Source organism: Papio anubis, chromosome 11 (assembly GCF_008728515.1).
Source record: "Papio anubis isolate 15944 chromosome 11, Panubis1.0, whole genome shotgun sequence".
NCBI lineage: Eukaryota > Metazoa > Chordata > Mammalia > Primates > Cercopithecidae > Papio > Papio anubis.
This window is the reverse complement of record NC_044986.1, coordinates 70,794,714-70,810,253: the sequence shown is the minus strand read 5'-3', so window position 1 is coordinate 70,810,253 and position 15,540 is coordinate 70,794,714. Positions and strand designations below refer to the sequence as shown.

Here is a 15,540-nt window from a genome sequence, read left to right as displayed (position 1 = left end):
AATCTCAGAAAGAATAGCAAGCTTTGTGGCATTTTAACATGCCCTATTCCCATGCCCCTCTTCCCAGCTCCAGGCTAGCCCTGAAAAGCAGCAATCTACAAACCCTAGAATCCTGGAGCCTAGCAGCCAGTGGAGGTGACAGAACAGGGCTAGAGCTCCTTCAAAGTCCCATTTTCAGAGCAAGTTATTATTTGAGCTGACTAGCAATTCCCTGAAAAACCCCACTCCCAAGACTTCCCAATATTTAACCTGATTCAGAGCTTGCCCATTGCTAACAGCCTTTTCCCCCAAGGTATTTATTTGTCAAAAACAATCAGCTACAATTGCTTAACATTTCAGCAACCTGAAGCAGCTGGGACAAACAAGCTAACCAAAAAACACAAAAGGAAAAGGAGAATGAGATGTCCATAGGGAGTTTTGAAAAGTTCTGAAATTCCTAAGACTCTGGAAGGCCACAAGAGTGTGCCCAGGTCTATGGGCATGCTCAAGAAAGACCTGAGAAGGCCCTAAGCAATCACCACTTACTGAGCATGAAGCTCAGCAAAAACAGGAAGTCAAGGCTATGGATGAACCAGAAGCCTGGTTGAGTGCTGAAAGGGTGCTCCAACAAGCACACAGAGCCTCTCAGCAAAGACTAGAACAGTAACAAGTATTGACAAGAATGTGGAGAAACTAGCATCTTCATACATTGCTGTTGCAAATTATAAAGTGATTCAGCCACTTTGGAAAATAATTTGGCAGTTTCTCAAAAAGTAAACATAAAATTACCACATGCCCCAGCAATTCTACCCTTAGGGGAAACAGAAACACAGAACAACACAAAAACTTGTACATGAATGTTTATAGCATCATTATTCATAATAGCCCAAAAGTGAAAATAACCCAAATATCTCTCAAGTGATAAACGGATAAATCGTGGCATATCTATACAATGAAATATTATTTCAGTCATAAGAAAGAATGAAATACTGATACATGCTGCAACATGGGTGAACTTTGAAAACATACTTGGTTAAAAAAAAAAAAAAAAGCCAGCTACAATAAAGGCCGAATATTATATGATTCCACTTAGGAAATGTTCAGAATAGGCAAATTCCTAGGGACAAGGTAGATTAGTGGTTGCCAGGGGTTAGAGGGTAGGGAGACATGAAGAGTAACTGCTAACAGGTATGGATTTTCATTTTGGGGGACAAAAATGTTCCGGAATTAAATAGTGCCGATGGCCATACAACTTTGTGAATATACCAAAAACTACTGAGCTGTGCAATTTTTAAGTGGTGCATTTTACAGTAACTGAATTATATCTCAGTTAAATAGTAACAAACACATAAAACTATCTGACCTAATTGATAAATTATATAGAACACTAAATCCAATAACTGCAGTATACACTGTATTTAATAAGATACATAAAATATCTACACTGAAAACCTCAAAATATTGCAGAGCGGAATTAAAGACACATGTTACATTCACCAAATCAGACTACAGGGTAGGCCTTAAAACTAAGCTCTGTAGCTATCAAAGAATTAAAATCATAAACAACTTATCATTTACAGATCTATGGTACAAATATGTACACAATATGTCAACAACACATCCCCTGAACACTACGTAAAATTTAAAATAGCTAGAACATCCCAAATATTAAGAAATTAAACAATAAACTTCTAAATGACCTGTGGACCAGAAAAATCACAATGGAAATAGAAATTTGAATTGCACACATCGAAATTGTATGCCGCAGTTAAAGGAGTACTTAGAAGAAAATGTTAATTATGTAAGAAATGTACATTAGAATGACTACTGGGGGTTAGCAAAGAAAAAATGATAATAAAAGAAATGTGGCTGGGCGCGGTGGCACTTCTGGCACTTCGGGAGGCCGAGGTGGGCAGATCATGAGGTCAGGAGTTAGAGACCAGCCTGACCGACATGGTGAAACCCCGTCTCTACTAAAAATACAAAAATTAGCCAGGCGTGGTGGCGGGCGCCTATAGTCCCAGCTACTCGGGAGGCTGAGGCAGAAGAATCGCTTGAACCTGGGAGGCGGAGGTTGCAGTAAACCATGATCGTACCACTGCACTCCAGCCTGGGCGACAGAGCGAGAGACTCTGTCTGAATGAATGTATGAATGAATAAATGAAATGAAATGCACATTAGAAAACAAGGAAGGTTTAAAAAACAATAATCTAAACTTCTAACTCAAAAAAGGTAGAAAAAGGAGAGCAAATCAAATCCAAAAGAGTAGAGCAAGGTGGCGGGGCGCAGTGACTCACGCCCGTAATCCCAACACTTTAGGAGGCCAAGGGGGGCAGATCACGAGGTCAGAAGATCCAGACCATCCTGGCTAACATGGTGAAACCCCGTGTTTACTAAAAACACACACAAAAAATTAGCCGGGTGTGGTGGCGGGCACCTGTACTCCCAGGTACTCGGGAGGCTGAGGCAGAGCTTACAGTGAGCCGAGATCGCACCACTGCACTCCAGCCTGGGCGACAGAGCAAGACTCCGTCTCAAGGGGGGAAAAAAAAAAAAGTACAGCAAGGAAATTAAAAGAGCAGAAATACATTAAAATAAAAAATACATGACCAAAATAGAAATTCAACAAAACAAAATCTGGATTTTTGAAAGATTAATTGCTAAACCCCTAGCAAAGCTGATCCAAAAATTCAAAAGAAGTACCAACATCAATAATGCAAATGGAGAAATACAGCAGTTCATACAGGCAATAGCAGAATATTAGGAAATTTTATGAACTTTATAACAACTCAACAATTGAGAATAAATTCATTTAAAAACGCAACTTCTCAAAACTGACACAGGAAAAAGTGAAGAACCTGAATGCTTATATATCAGCTAAAGTAATTAAACCTGTAAAAGTAATTAAACTAATTTAAAACCTTCTGCTCTTTTCTGCAAAAATACTCCAGGCCCACAGGGCTTCACTGATGGATTCTATCAAAATTTAAAGTAACAATACCAATCTTATAAAGCTACAGTAATTAAGACAGTGTGGCATTGGCATAAGTAGATACAAATATATCAACAGAATAAAACAAATCCAAGAAAAGACCCATAACTATCTAATCAATTAATTGAGAATCCTTTTGAGAAACCTTTACATGATAGCAAAAGATTAGTAAGATAGATCATAGGCCTAAACACAAAAGACAAAAATATAAAGCTTCTAGAAAAAAACCATGAGAGAATAGTTGCACAAGCCTAGCAGAGGGTAAGGAAAGACTTCTTAGAACAGAAAAGGTAATACCATAAAATAAAATAAATCAACAAATTCAACTTGCTCAAAATTTAGAAGTTCTGCTCTCAAAAGACATTAAGAAAATGCAACAACATAGCTCAGACTAGGAGAAAATATTTAGAGAGAGAGAGAAAGTGTGTGTGTGTGTGTGTGTGTGTGTGTGTGTGTGTGTGTGTGTGTGTAAAATCTGAGAAACCTGGCAAATAACTTGCATTCAGATATAAAAAGAACTCCTACAAATCAGCAACAAAAAGACAACCCAATAAAATAGGGTTGTAAATAAAAGCTTAATAAAAACTTGTACATAAATGTTTATAGCACCATTATTCATAATAGCCCAAAAGTGAAAATAATCCATATATCTATCAAGTGATAAATGGATAAATTGTGGCATGTCTATACAATGAAATATTATTCAGTGATAATATTTCAGAAATGAACTGACACTTCAAAATAAAAGATAAGCAAATGGCCAATAATCACATAACTATTAGCCATCAAGGAAATATAAACTAAAACCATGATGAAATACAAGCACACACTCATGAGAATGCCTACATTTTAAAATGCCAAACATTGTGAAGAATGTGGAAAACTGAACTCTCATAAAACAACTGGTGGGAATGTAAAATGTGTTAAATTTTCCATTTTGGAAAAGTTTAGTGGTTTCTAAAGTTAAACATAAATCTACCCTAGTACACAGCAATTTCACTCCTAGATATTTACCCAAGTCCACATAAAGATATATACAAAAATGTTCATAGCAACTTTATTCATAGTAACCAAAAACTGGAAATAACCCAAAGCCCATCAATAGGAAACTTGTTGCTACACACATATAATGGAATATTACTTGGCAATAAAAGGGAAAAACTACTGATACACACATCAAAATAGGTAAATCTCAAAAATATTATATTGAACAAAAGTAATCAGACACAAAATACTCCTTGCTGTATGATTCCATTTATGTGAAGTTCTAGAATAGGCAAAACTAATATCTATAGTAAAAGAAGTACAAAAGTGGTTGCCTGGGTGAGAAGGCGGACAGAATTAATTAAAAAGAGGCTGGGTCGGGCACAGTGGCTCACACCTGTAATCTCAGCATTTTGGGAGGCCGAGGTGGGTGGATCACTTGAGCTCAGGAGTTCAAGACCAGCCTGGGCAACACAGCAAGACCCCCCACCGCCACCCCACTCCCCCAGCATTGTTACCAAAAAATAAAAAAAAAAAAAAAAAAAAGCCAGGCATGGTGGTGCACATCTGTAGTCCCAGCTACTTCGGGGACTGAGGCAAGTAGATGGCTTGGGCTGGGGAGGTCAAGGTTGCAGTGAGATGTGTTTGCACCATTGCACTCAAGCCTGGGTGACAAAGTAAGACCCTGGGGAAAGAAAAGGAGAAGGGAAAGGGGAAAGCGGAAAGGGGAAGGGAAGGAAGGGAAGGTTGATTTGACTTTATATAAATTATACTGAGAGAGCCAGGCACAGTGGCTCATGCCTGTAATCCCAGCACTTCGGGAGGCCAAGGTAGGCGGATCACTTGAGGTCAGGAATTCTAGAGCAGCCTGGCCAACATGGTGAAACTCCGTCTCTACCAAAAAATACAAAAATTAGCCTGGCACGGTGGCGCGCACCTATAATCCCAGCTACTCAGGCAGCTGAGGCAGGAGTATCCCTTGACCCCGAGAGAGGTAGGTTGCAGTAAGCCGAGATCAGGCAGCTGCACTCCAGTCTGGACAACAGAGAGAGACTCTGTTTATTTAAAAAAAAAAAAAAAAATTATATTGTTGGCATTTTTTTTTAAGTGAACAAACTAGGGAAATGTGTCTCTTGGTTATGTAAAGCCAATCCTTCCATATGTATTCTAGATTCTATCCTTCTTTCCTACTCAACATTGATTTCTTCCTTCTGTCAAGCATTATCTATTTTTTCTGCTTTCTATTGGACCACTCTTTTCAGCACATAAATGTGAAAATCTCAAACCCTCCCCACAGAAAACCTCAGCCTAGCATATACTTCCAACTACCATTATTTCCCTGCTCTCCTTTACAGCAAAACACTACTAGTGCTCTATCAAATAGTAAGTTCCCCTAAACTAGGTAAAATTATTCATTTTAAATTCAATTGCAGAAAAGCACATGTGTGACATGACTAACACTTATATAACAATTTTCAACTTAAAATGCATTTTTTGATATGTCACTTCTTTAATATCTTCAAAACACCCATGTAGGATAGGTATTGCTATTATCTCTTTTTAACGGATGAGGAAACAAGAGGTTCCTCAAGTTTATGTAACTGCCCAAAAGTAAGATAAATAGTCCCTAATTTCAAATCATGTGCATTACTGTTCAATATATATTTGTATACTCAGAACTCTCCATACAATAAAAATGTCTGACCAATGAAAAACATCCAAATGTACCCAAAATAGGCCAAAATTCCATTTTCTTATGGTTCTAGTTCGAATAACATTTCAACAAACAAAACTTAGTACAACAAAATGATTATAATGCATATGTAGGTGACCAGATAATTTATTATCCAAATGGGACACTTTTGAGAGTAAATGAGACACATTTATGTGTCTATTAATAATTATGTCAGGATAGCCGGGGACAATGGCTCGTGCCTATAATCCCAGCACTTTAGGTGGCTAAGGCGGGAGGATCACTTGACCAAGAGTTTGAGGCCAGGAGGTTCAAGACCAGACGGGGCAACATGGTAAGATCCCATTTTTACCCACATCCCCCACCCCCACATACACACACAAAATATAGCCAGACACGGTGGTGTGTGTTTATAGTCCCGGCCTCTCTGGAGGGCTGAGGTGGGAGGATCACTTGAGCCCAGGAGTTCAAGGTTACAGTGAGCCATGACTGCACTATTGCACTCCAGCTGGGCAGCAGAGCAAGACCCTGTGTCTACAAAAGAAAAAAATAAAATAAATAATAATGTCAGGATAACAGGCATGATCCAGAATTGTCCTGGGCAAACTGGAACATATGGTCATCCTATTCATAACCTAGCTTTGCTATTTAAAAAATAAAAATCTCCGCCAGACGCAGTGGCTCACACCTACAGTCCCAGCATTTTTGGAGGCCGAGGTGAGTGAATCACCTGAGGTCAGGAGTTCAAGACCAGCCTGGCCAATATGGTGAAACCCCATCTCTACTGAAAATACAAAAATTAGCTGGGCGTGGTGATGGGCACCTGTAATCCCAGCGACTCAGGAGGCTGAGGCAGGGAGAATCGCTTGAATCCAGGAGGTGGAGGTTGCAGTGAGCTGAGATTGTGCCACTGCACTCCAGCCTGGATGAAAGAGCGAGACTCCATCTCAAATAAAATAAAAATAAAATAAAATAATCTCAGACCAGAATGCCAGTTAAAAAAGTAAAAAGTAAAAAATAAAAATGTATATTTATGTTTTATTACAGTATTTTATTAATAGTATATTTCATGGCCAGGTGCAGTGGCTCATGCCTATAATCCCAGCACTTAGGGAGGGTGAGGTGGGTAGGTAACCTGAGGTCGGGTTCGAGACCAGCCTGACCAACATGGAGAAACCCCATTTCTACTAAAAATGCAAAATTAGCCGGGTGTGGTGGCACATGCTTGTAATCCCAGCTACTCGGGAGGCTGAGGCAGGTGAATCGCTTGAACCTGGGAGGTGGAGGTTGCAGTGAGCTGAGATGGTGCCATTGTACTCTAGCCTGGGCAGCAAGAGCAAAACTCCGTCTCAAAAAAAAAAAAAAAGATAGTATATTTCATTACAGGATCAAGGGATCTTCCTGAGTCAGCTTCTCCAGTAGCTGGGACTATAGGCACATACCACACACCCTGCAAATTTTCTTATTTTTCGTAGAGACAGGGTTTTACCATATTGCCCAGGCTGGCCTTGAACTCCTAGCCTCAAAGCGATCCTCCCACCTCGGCCTCCTGGAGTGCTGAGATTACAGGCATGTGCCACCATGCCCATCAACAGTATTTTTTAAATAACAATTTAAAACCAAGGATGTGGATGGGTACCGTGGCTCATGCCTATAATCCCAGCATTTTGGGAGGCCCAGCACTTTGAGAGGTCAAAGCAGGTGGATCACTTGAGCTCAGGAGTTCAAAACCAGCCTAGGCAATATGGTTAAACCCCGTCTCTACAAAAAATACAAACGTGGGACTACAGGACTACATGTGGGACTGTAGGGACTACAAGTGGGAATACTCCCAGCTGCTCAGGAGGCTTGAGGTGGAAGGATCACTTAAGCCCGGAGGTTGAGGTTGCAGTGAACTCTGTTCAGACCACCACACTCCAGCAAGGGCAACAGGGCAAGACTCTGTCTCAAAAAATAAAAAAATAAAATAAAACCAAGGAGGTATGAAGAAGTAGGGAGACGTGACTGTTAACCAATATTGCACGAAAGGGTTAACATTCAAACAGTGGAGAAAATCACTTTGGTTCAAGTTTTATCTTTGACAATTCTGCTTAATGTAGCAATATTGTGGCTGCAAAGATTTGGAGTTAGAAAACCTTATATGCTTTTTTTCAAACAAAGATGACCTATTTATAAATGGGAGCATTAACAGCTGACAACGTTGCACATAAAAGAAAGATTCTTGGCCAGGCATGGTGGCTCACGTCTGTGATCCCAGCACTTTGGGAGGCTGAGGCAGGAGTTTGAGATCAGCCTGACCAACATGATGAAACCCTATCTCTGCTAAAAATATAAAAATTAGCCAGGCGTGGTGGCATGCGCCTGTAATTCCAGCTACTCAGGAGGCTGAGACAGGAGAATTGCTTGAACCCGGGAGGTGGAGGTTGCAGTGAGCAGAGATCGTGCCATTGCACTCCAGCCTGGGCAATAAGAGTATAACTGTGTCTCAAAAATAAATAAATAATAAAGATTCCTGTTTTAGTCCTTCAAAATATTCCATAAATGAAACAATTTCATTTTATTTTAAAAGCTCACTTACCTCTCTAAAAAAATCCCACCGCATAAAAAAAATTGTCCAGTAATATGAATTTACAATTCTTATTTTAAAAACACAGGTAAAAATGAGTTTGAAAACTCAGTTTTAAGGCTCTAAAGAAACCAACTCAACAAAGACAGTTTCAATCTTAGCCAGATTTTAGTCTCCATATGAATGTTCTGAGTGGCTTGGCAGATTCTATTGGACATACCTCAAAAAGTTTTGAGTGTTAGAAGGAAAATACCCCATGACCCCACCCACTGCCCACATAAATTTTCCAATGTAGGCTTTAACCCACAAAAGTGGGTTCCAGAATCATCATGTAAGGCACAGTAATGTCCAGAGTCCCAGAATAGTTGTAGACCAAACCTGACCTATCTGGGCAGACCAAAGAATAGGACTCCTTAGCTCTACAATAAATACTCCCCAACTCCATTTCCTAGTCTTCCCTGGCACAAACCCAAGCTGTAAGCAATGCCCAAAACCAGACTAGACACTGATGTTAGGAAAACAAGGCAATATTCAGAGGGGAATTTTGAAATAGTGTTGCTCAGTGAAAAATACATAAAGTAGGAGTCAGAAGATCTAAATTCTATCTTAGGCTCTACCACTAGGTCTAAGTAGGACATTTCACTTCACTTTGGATACAAGGTCCAGTATAGAAAAGGAAAAAAAGTAAAATGCTAAGATCCTCTTTGAATCCTGACATTCTACATCTTCCTCTGTCTCCTGAATTTAACTCAGGCACTAACTTCACTATTGTGCCAATTTAAAATGACAAAAGCATCAATTTATCAAATATGTTCTATCATTTCCCAAATGAAGACCAGTAGGAATCTGATCTATATAACAAAAGATGTAAGTTGTTCTCCAAGGACATGTGGCTTCAGAGGCTGTAAATTTAGACTCTTAATCAGTAATTAAGTAGTAGAATAGAATACAAATGATGAAATACTATCTCCAGCCAAATTCAAAGATCTTAAGTTTAAAAAAAAAAAAAGTTTTCATTTAAAATCATTATTTAGGAATTCCTCAGAGTTGAATACTACACTAGAAAGGGAACTGAACAAGGTATCCAGAGATCTCATATCTAGTTCGATATGTAACTGTGTGAACTTAAACACGTCACACTATCTCTGGGCTTTAATTCAACTGCAAAATGATAAAATTGGTAAGTTTGTTTCCTGTCTAGAAATTTAAGATTTAAACATTTTTTCTCACATGACACCATTCTCTAGAGGGCTCAAAGTGCTTTTATTCTATTTTTTAAATGCTTTAAAATTTAAAAGCACTTTTACACTTATCCAGCAACACTGGTAGGATGCACATTAGTGTCTCTACTGAGTTACTTCATCAAACAAATGTACAGAATAGAAAAGAGAAATGGGGCTGGGTGCAGTAGCTCACACCTGTAATCCCAGCACTTTGGAAGGCCTAGGTGGGTGGATCACGAGATCAGGAATTCAAGACCAGCATGGCCAACCGGGCACAGTGGCTCATGCCTGTAATCCCAGTACTTTGGGAGGCCAAGGCGGGCAGATCATGAGGTCAGGAGATCGAGACCATCCTGGCTAACAGGTGAAACCCCGTTTCTACTAAAAATACAAAAAATTAGCCTGGCATGGTGGCGGGTGCCTGTAGTCCCAGTTACTAGGGAGGCTGAGGCAGGAGAATGGTGTGAACCCGGCAGGCGGAGCTTCAAGTTAGCCGAGATCCCATCACTGCACTCCAGCGTGGGCGACAGAGTGAGACTCCGTCTCAAAAAAAAAAAAAAAAAGACTAGCCTGGCCAACATGATGAAACCTGTCTCTACTAAAAACACAAAAATTTGCTGGGCATGGTGGTGGGCATCTGTAAACCCAGCTACTCAGGAGGCTGAGGCAGGTGAATCACTTCAATCCGGGAGGCGGAGGTTGCAGTGAGCTGAGATCCCACCACTGCACTCCACCCTGGGTGACAGAGCAAGACTCCCTCTCAAAAAATAATTTTAAAAAAAGAAAGAAAGAAAGAAAAGAGCCGGGCGCGGTGGCTCAAGCCTGTAATCCCAGCACTTTGGGAGGCCGAGATGGGCGGATCACGAGGTCAGGAGATCGAGACCATCCTGGCTAACACGGTGAAACCCCGTCTCTACTAAAAATACAAAAAACTAGCCGGGCGAGGTGGCGGCGCCTGTAGTCCCAGCTACTCGGGAGGCTGAGGCAGGAGAATGGCGTGAACCCGGGAGGCGGAGCTTGCAGTGAGCTGAGATCCGGCCACTGTACTCCAGCCTGGGCGGCAGAGCAAGACTCCGTCTCAAAAAAAAAAAAAAAAAAAAAAAAAGAAAGAAAGAAAAGAGAAATGGAAGATCAGTAACTCAAAAAAGGCTCTCAATTGGGCCCAAGATATTCTAACCATTAGTCCTCATTGATTTTCAATCCTATATTCTTTCATAGCCATTGCTATGAAAAGAGTCACATAGTACTATATTTAGCAACAATTAAGGGTGGTGTAAAAACAAGAACATTGGACACAAAGTCAGAGTTGGATATCTTGTTATTCAGCTTATCAGTAAAAGGGAGTCAATAATACCTACCTTTTAGGCTACTCTTAGACTGAGCACAAAATGGGAATGTTAACAGAAAGGGGTCCCGATCTAGACCCTAACAGGGTTCTTAGACATCATGCAAGAAAGAATTCAGGGCAAGTCCATAGAGTGAAAGCAAGTCTATTAGAGAACTAAAGAAACAAAAAGATGACAATTCCAAAGACAGAGCAGGGGTATGGGCTGCTCAACTAAGTATATTGTTATTTCTTGATTGTATGCTAAACAAGGGGTGGATTAATCACGAGTTTTCCAGGAAAGGGGTGATGATTTCTCAGAACTAAGGGTCTCTCACTTTTTTAGACTATATAGGGTAAGGTCTGAACGTTGCCATGGCATTTGTAAATTGTCATGGCACTGGTGGGAGAGTATTTTATCATGCTAATACATTATAATTAGTGTATAATAAGCAGTGAGTATGACCAGATGTCACTCTCATCACCATCTTGGTTTTGATGAGTTTTTGCTGGCTTCTTTACTGCATCCTGTTGTAGGGTCTTTGTGACCTATGTCTTCTGCCAATCTCCTATCTCATCCTGTGACTAAGAATGCCTAACCTCCTAGGAATGCACCCCAGCAGGTCTCAGCCTTCTTTTACCCAGCCCCTATCAAGATGGAGTCGCTCTGGCTCAAATGCCTCTGACAGGAACATGTCTGATATCATAATTGCAAAAACTAAAGATATGACATAATTGCATTAAATGTAGTGTTCACCAGGAAATGGCTGGTATCTGTAGGATGACCAGCTCATTGAAAACTATCACCATATAGAGTCATTTCACTTTCAGTGGCCTCCCTGCTCTTCCCCCCAACACCTAGCAGTTGTGTTCTCTTGGTTAACCCTGCCTACTTCTGAACCCCAGTTACCAAGTTCATTGCAGGATAAGAAGAAAGTAAAAGAGTTACTATAGTTGTCTCTCATGATACTTCACAATTTCTGTCCACAGAAACAGCTTTTTCAGGAAATTTAAGTAGTATATTGTTTCTATAAAGGCACCATGCAGAGCACTAGATCATGGAAATCTAGATTCAATTCCTAACTTTGCCAATGATTTTGCACAAGGCACTCAACTTTTCTTTGTCTCAGTTTCCTCAGGTGTAAAATGTAATAGCTAGTTTAAATCACATCTAAAAGAGCTTTTTCAAGCCATGTTACTATAGTTCAAGATTATGTAAAATACAGACTGACATCTCAAGAAACAAGCATAAATAAACTTTATTATCAGTTATCCATCCTTTCAAAACATGTCAAGTAAGGATGGTGTCAACCTTTACATTAGTCTTTTAAAAACAACTATCAACCCCTACATTAAAAGATACATACTGCTGTCACTTATTAAACAGCAGAAGCTTTAGATTTGGATGTTTCTCCAATGAGACAGGGTCAGAAAGATGATAGTCAATTAAAACTGAATCCACATAACAACTGATTCTTAACACAGAAAGTATTTGACCCCTACACCTAATTAGTAGCATCCTGTGATAATGAGAAGGGGAATTAACTCTGGCCATAACAGCCTAATTCTAATTCATCCTAAAATACTGTTAGCTTTAAAAGCTAGATTTATATGCCCCAATATAATTTACTGTGAAATCTTTCCATGGCGGGGGGAAGGGTCACCATGTTTCAGCACCTGAATCTCCTTCTGCATAATGAGATAAGTACGTTGTCTATGTTAGTACAGAATTAGGCAATTTAGGCCGGTGGCGGTAGCTCATGCCTGTAATCCCAACACTTTGGGAGGCCGAGGCGGGTGGATCACTTGAGGTCAGGAGTTCAAGACCAGCCTGGCCAATATGGTGAAACCCCATCTCTACTAAAACTACAAAATTAGCCTGGTGTGGTGGTGGACACCTGTAATTCCAGCTACTTGGGAGGCTGAGGCAGGAGAATCGTTTGAACCAGGGAGGCGGAGGTTGCAGTGAGCAGAGATCGTGCCATTGCACTCCAGTCTGGGCAACAAGAGCAAAACTCTGTCTCAAAAAAAAAAAAAAAAAAAATATATATATATATATATATACACACACACAAAATTATGCAATTTAAGAGACAGACTGTGTCCGAGTTCAGCACAGTTAGATCTTACTGATCCTACTGAGGGTTAGGTTCCCAAGCTATCTCTTAAACACAATGTAGTAAAAATTGCCATTGAGAAGCCCTTAAATCACCAGGACGGGTGGAGCCTGGAAAGCTCATAGACCAAAAATGGGCTTATTTTATTTCTCTTCACATTTTTGTGCTGGGGCCTCCCTTTCTCCGGGACAATAAAGCCCAAGTTCTGCTTTTAAGAAGGCCAGTCAGAACACTGGGTACATAAGGCAATTTATCTCTTTTTATAAATAGTTGAACTAGCGTAAATTAAACAGTCAAGGCTACTGAGAGAAAGTGGACAAGCCCATTATCCTGTCCCCATTTACAAAAAAAGAACCTTCCAAACTGGAAGGGCAATTGGGGGAAGTCTCCAGTTTCACGGCTTTCGCTACATGCCCAGTATCTCCCAACTCATTTTACTTGTGACTCTCAGATAAAAGGAGTAAAGAAACAAGATGGTACCTTCGGGAACCAGGGTCCTAATTCCAGTCTTGAGCAAACATTTTAGAGACACACAATTTCACAACTTGAGGGCAATATACCTGCATCAGAGAAGGGCCAACTTTGCAGGTCTGCTCCCGGCTAACAATGAAGTTCTGTCAGAGGACATGACACGCAGACATGACACATACTGTGCACGCCACGCTCCCTCGGGCCCTGGGCCGCCCCCGGGGGCGCGGGTGGGGCACATTTTTCATGTGAAATCCACTACACACCCAAGAACGCTCGCAACCCTGGAATCTGGGCGAGGGTCACCTCAACCAAGCAGCGACACACAGGACTCCCCAGTGTGCCACAGACCCGAAAACTTCTGAGGAAAGCAGAAATGCCCAAATGAAAAGTGCGGAGGGAACCCCCAACACGAGGGGGTCCAGCGGCGGAGGCAGGCTCCAGACCACCCGCGAGAAGGAGCGACAGTGCTCAGGCGCTCAGGAGGCTAACGCCCAGCCCGGAGCACTCGAGGCAGCCGCCCGCTCGTTACCTGACGGACGTCATGGCTTCGCTCTCCTGCCCCACGCCACGGCGCCCGCGTCCGATGCTCTACGTCCGCTCGGGCAGCAGCAGGTACCACAGCAACTGCTTCCCGGCTCAGGCACTCAGCGACTGGGAGCGCGTCCTCACACACCCCGCGCGCGGGCGGCCCCTGGCAAGCCGGCCGCGCGTGCTGATTGGAGGGAGGGCGGGCGCTCCGCCCCGGGCGAAGGGCTGGAGATCGTCCCCAGACGCCGCGGGCCACCGCGTGTCTCGTGCCAGCTCGCTGGCGCGCGGGCTAGCGAGCTGACTAGCGGGCGCAGTGGCCATCTTGAGTCCTGGTAACAGCGTCCCCGTCACCCCGCAGTTTACAAGGCGAGAGATTGGGTGCCCGCCCCAAAAATGGCCGCGCCTCTGGCAACCAGTTTAGCAGTCACATGGCCACGGTCTACCTCGGCAAGCTCAGGTCCCTTTAACAGCACTTAGGAAAGAGGCGATGTCAGGGCAGGTCTTCGGAAATGGGATTTAACAGCCAGCAAAATCCATCTGCAAAGGTGAGGGGGAAAAAAGCAACAGCCTGGGAAGCCTCAGCCTAGGAAAAAATAAAACGCCTGGCAACAGCAGCACGACGTGCTAATTCCAGTCCGCAGTCTTTTGAGAGTCAATTGCTGGATCTGATGGTCCCAAACGTTCCTGAACTTCAGAAACACTTAGAGCAGTTTATTTAATATGGAAAGTGTCACTTTATGTATCAGAATCTAGAAAGGTAAGGCCTGGACATCGGTATTTTTAGCAAGTTGCCAGGTGAATCAGGTACAGACATAAAATTTTACAGCCTCTGGGCCCCACTCAAGACTATCCTATTTGACACACTTAATTACCTCACTTTCCAGAGAAGCATGCGGGCTATAAAAAAAAGAATCTAAGACCATAGAGGGGAAAAGTGTATGGCTCCCTAACTCCTGACTCCAATCTTACAGGTTTAATGCAGTTGAAGGGTTAAGAAACTATGAACCAATAAAAGGAAAATTAACCCCAACTATGAAAAGGGGGGAATCAGTAAATGCTTTATGATCTAAATTGCTTTTCTTTATTGCTTTATTCTCTGTGCAATAATTTTTTTTATTTTCTTTTTTTATTTTTTTAGAGACAGGGTCTCACTACATTGCCCAGGCTGGTCTTGAACTCCTAGCCTCAAGCAACCCTCCCACCTTGGCCTCCCAAAGCACTGGGAATATAGGTGTGAATGACTGGGCCCTGTTATACAATGTTATTAATAGACTACAATATCCAGTGGCATTCACTTACTGACCATCTAGGATGGTGATCAATTTCATATGTCTGAAATCAGTTACATCAGAAGCAACCCAATACCATCAGATATTGAAATTGGCTGATGGGACTGAAGAACTTAATTTTTAATTTATTTAATTTTAATTCATTTAAATTTTATAACTGAAACAATATATTTTTCCATTAAACACAATTGTATTGTTTTGGTTGGACTACATTTCACTTTTTTTTTTTTTTTTTTTGGATGGAGTCTTGGAGTGCAGTGGCATGATCTCCAACCTCCGCCTCCTGGATTCAAGTGATTCTCGTGCCTCAGGCTCCTGAGTAGCTGGGACTACAGGCATGCGCCACCATGCCTGGCTAAATTTTTTTGTATTTT

General features: G+C 41.6%; 1 protein-coding gene across 5 annotated transcripts in view; it reads right to left on the bottom strand.

Annotated features, from left to right (window-relative positions):
- The window catches only part of ADK (adenosine kinase), a 566,335-nt gene that overhangs the window by 527,479 nt on the left and 23,316 nt on the right, over positions 1 to 15,540 (bottom strand). Inside the window, exon 1 of one of the 5 annotated variants that reach the window (XM_017962925.2) lies at positions 13,879 to 14,868. The exons of the other annotated variants lie outside the window; for them this stretch is intronic. Within the exon in view, the coding sequence (XP_017818414.1) occupies positions 13,879 to 13,892 (14 nt within the window). The 5' untranslated portion in view covers positions 13,893 to 14,868. Of the gene's footprint in view, positions 1 to 13,878; positions 14,869 to 15,540 lie in introns of those variants that run through there. 5 annotated transcript variants of the gene reach the window in all.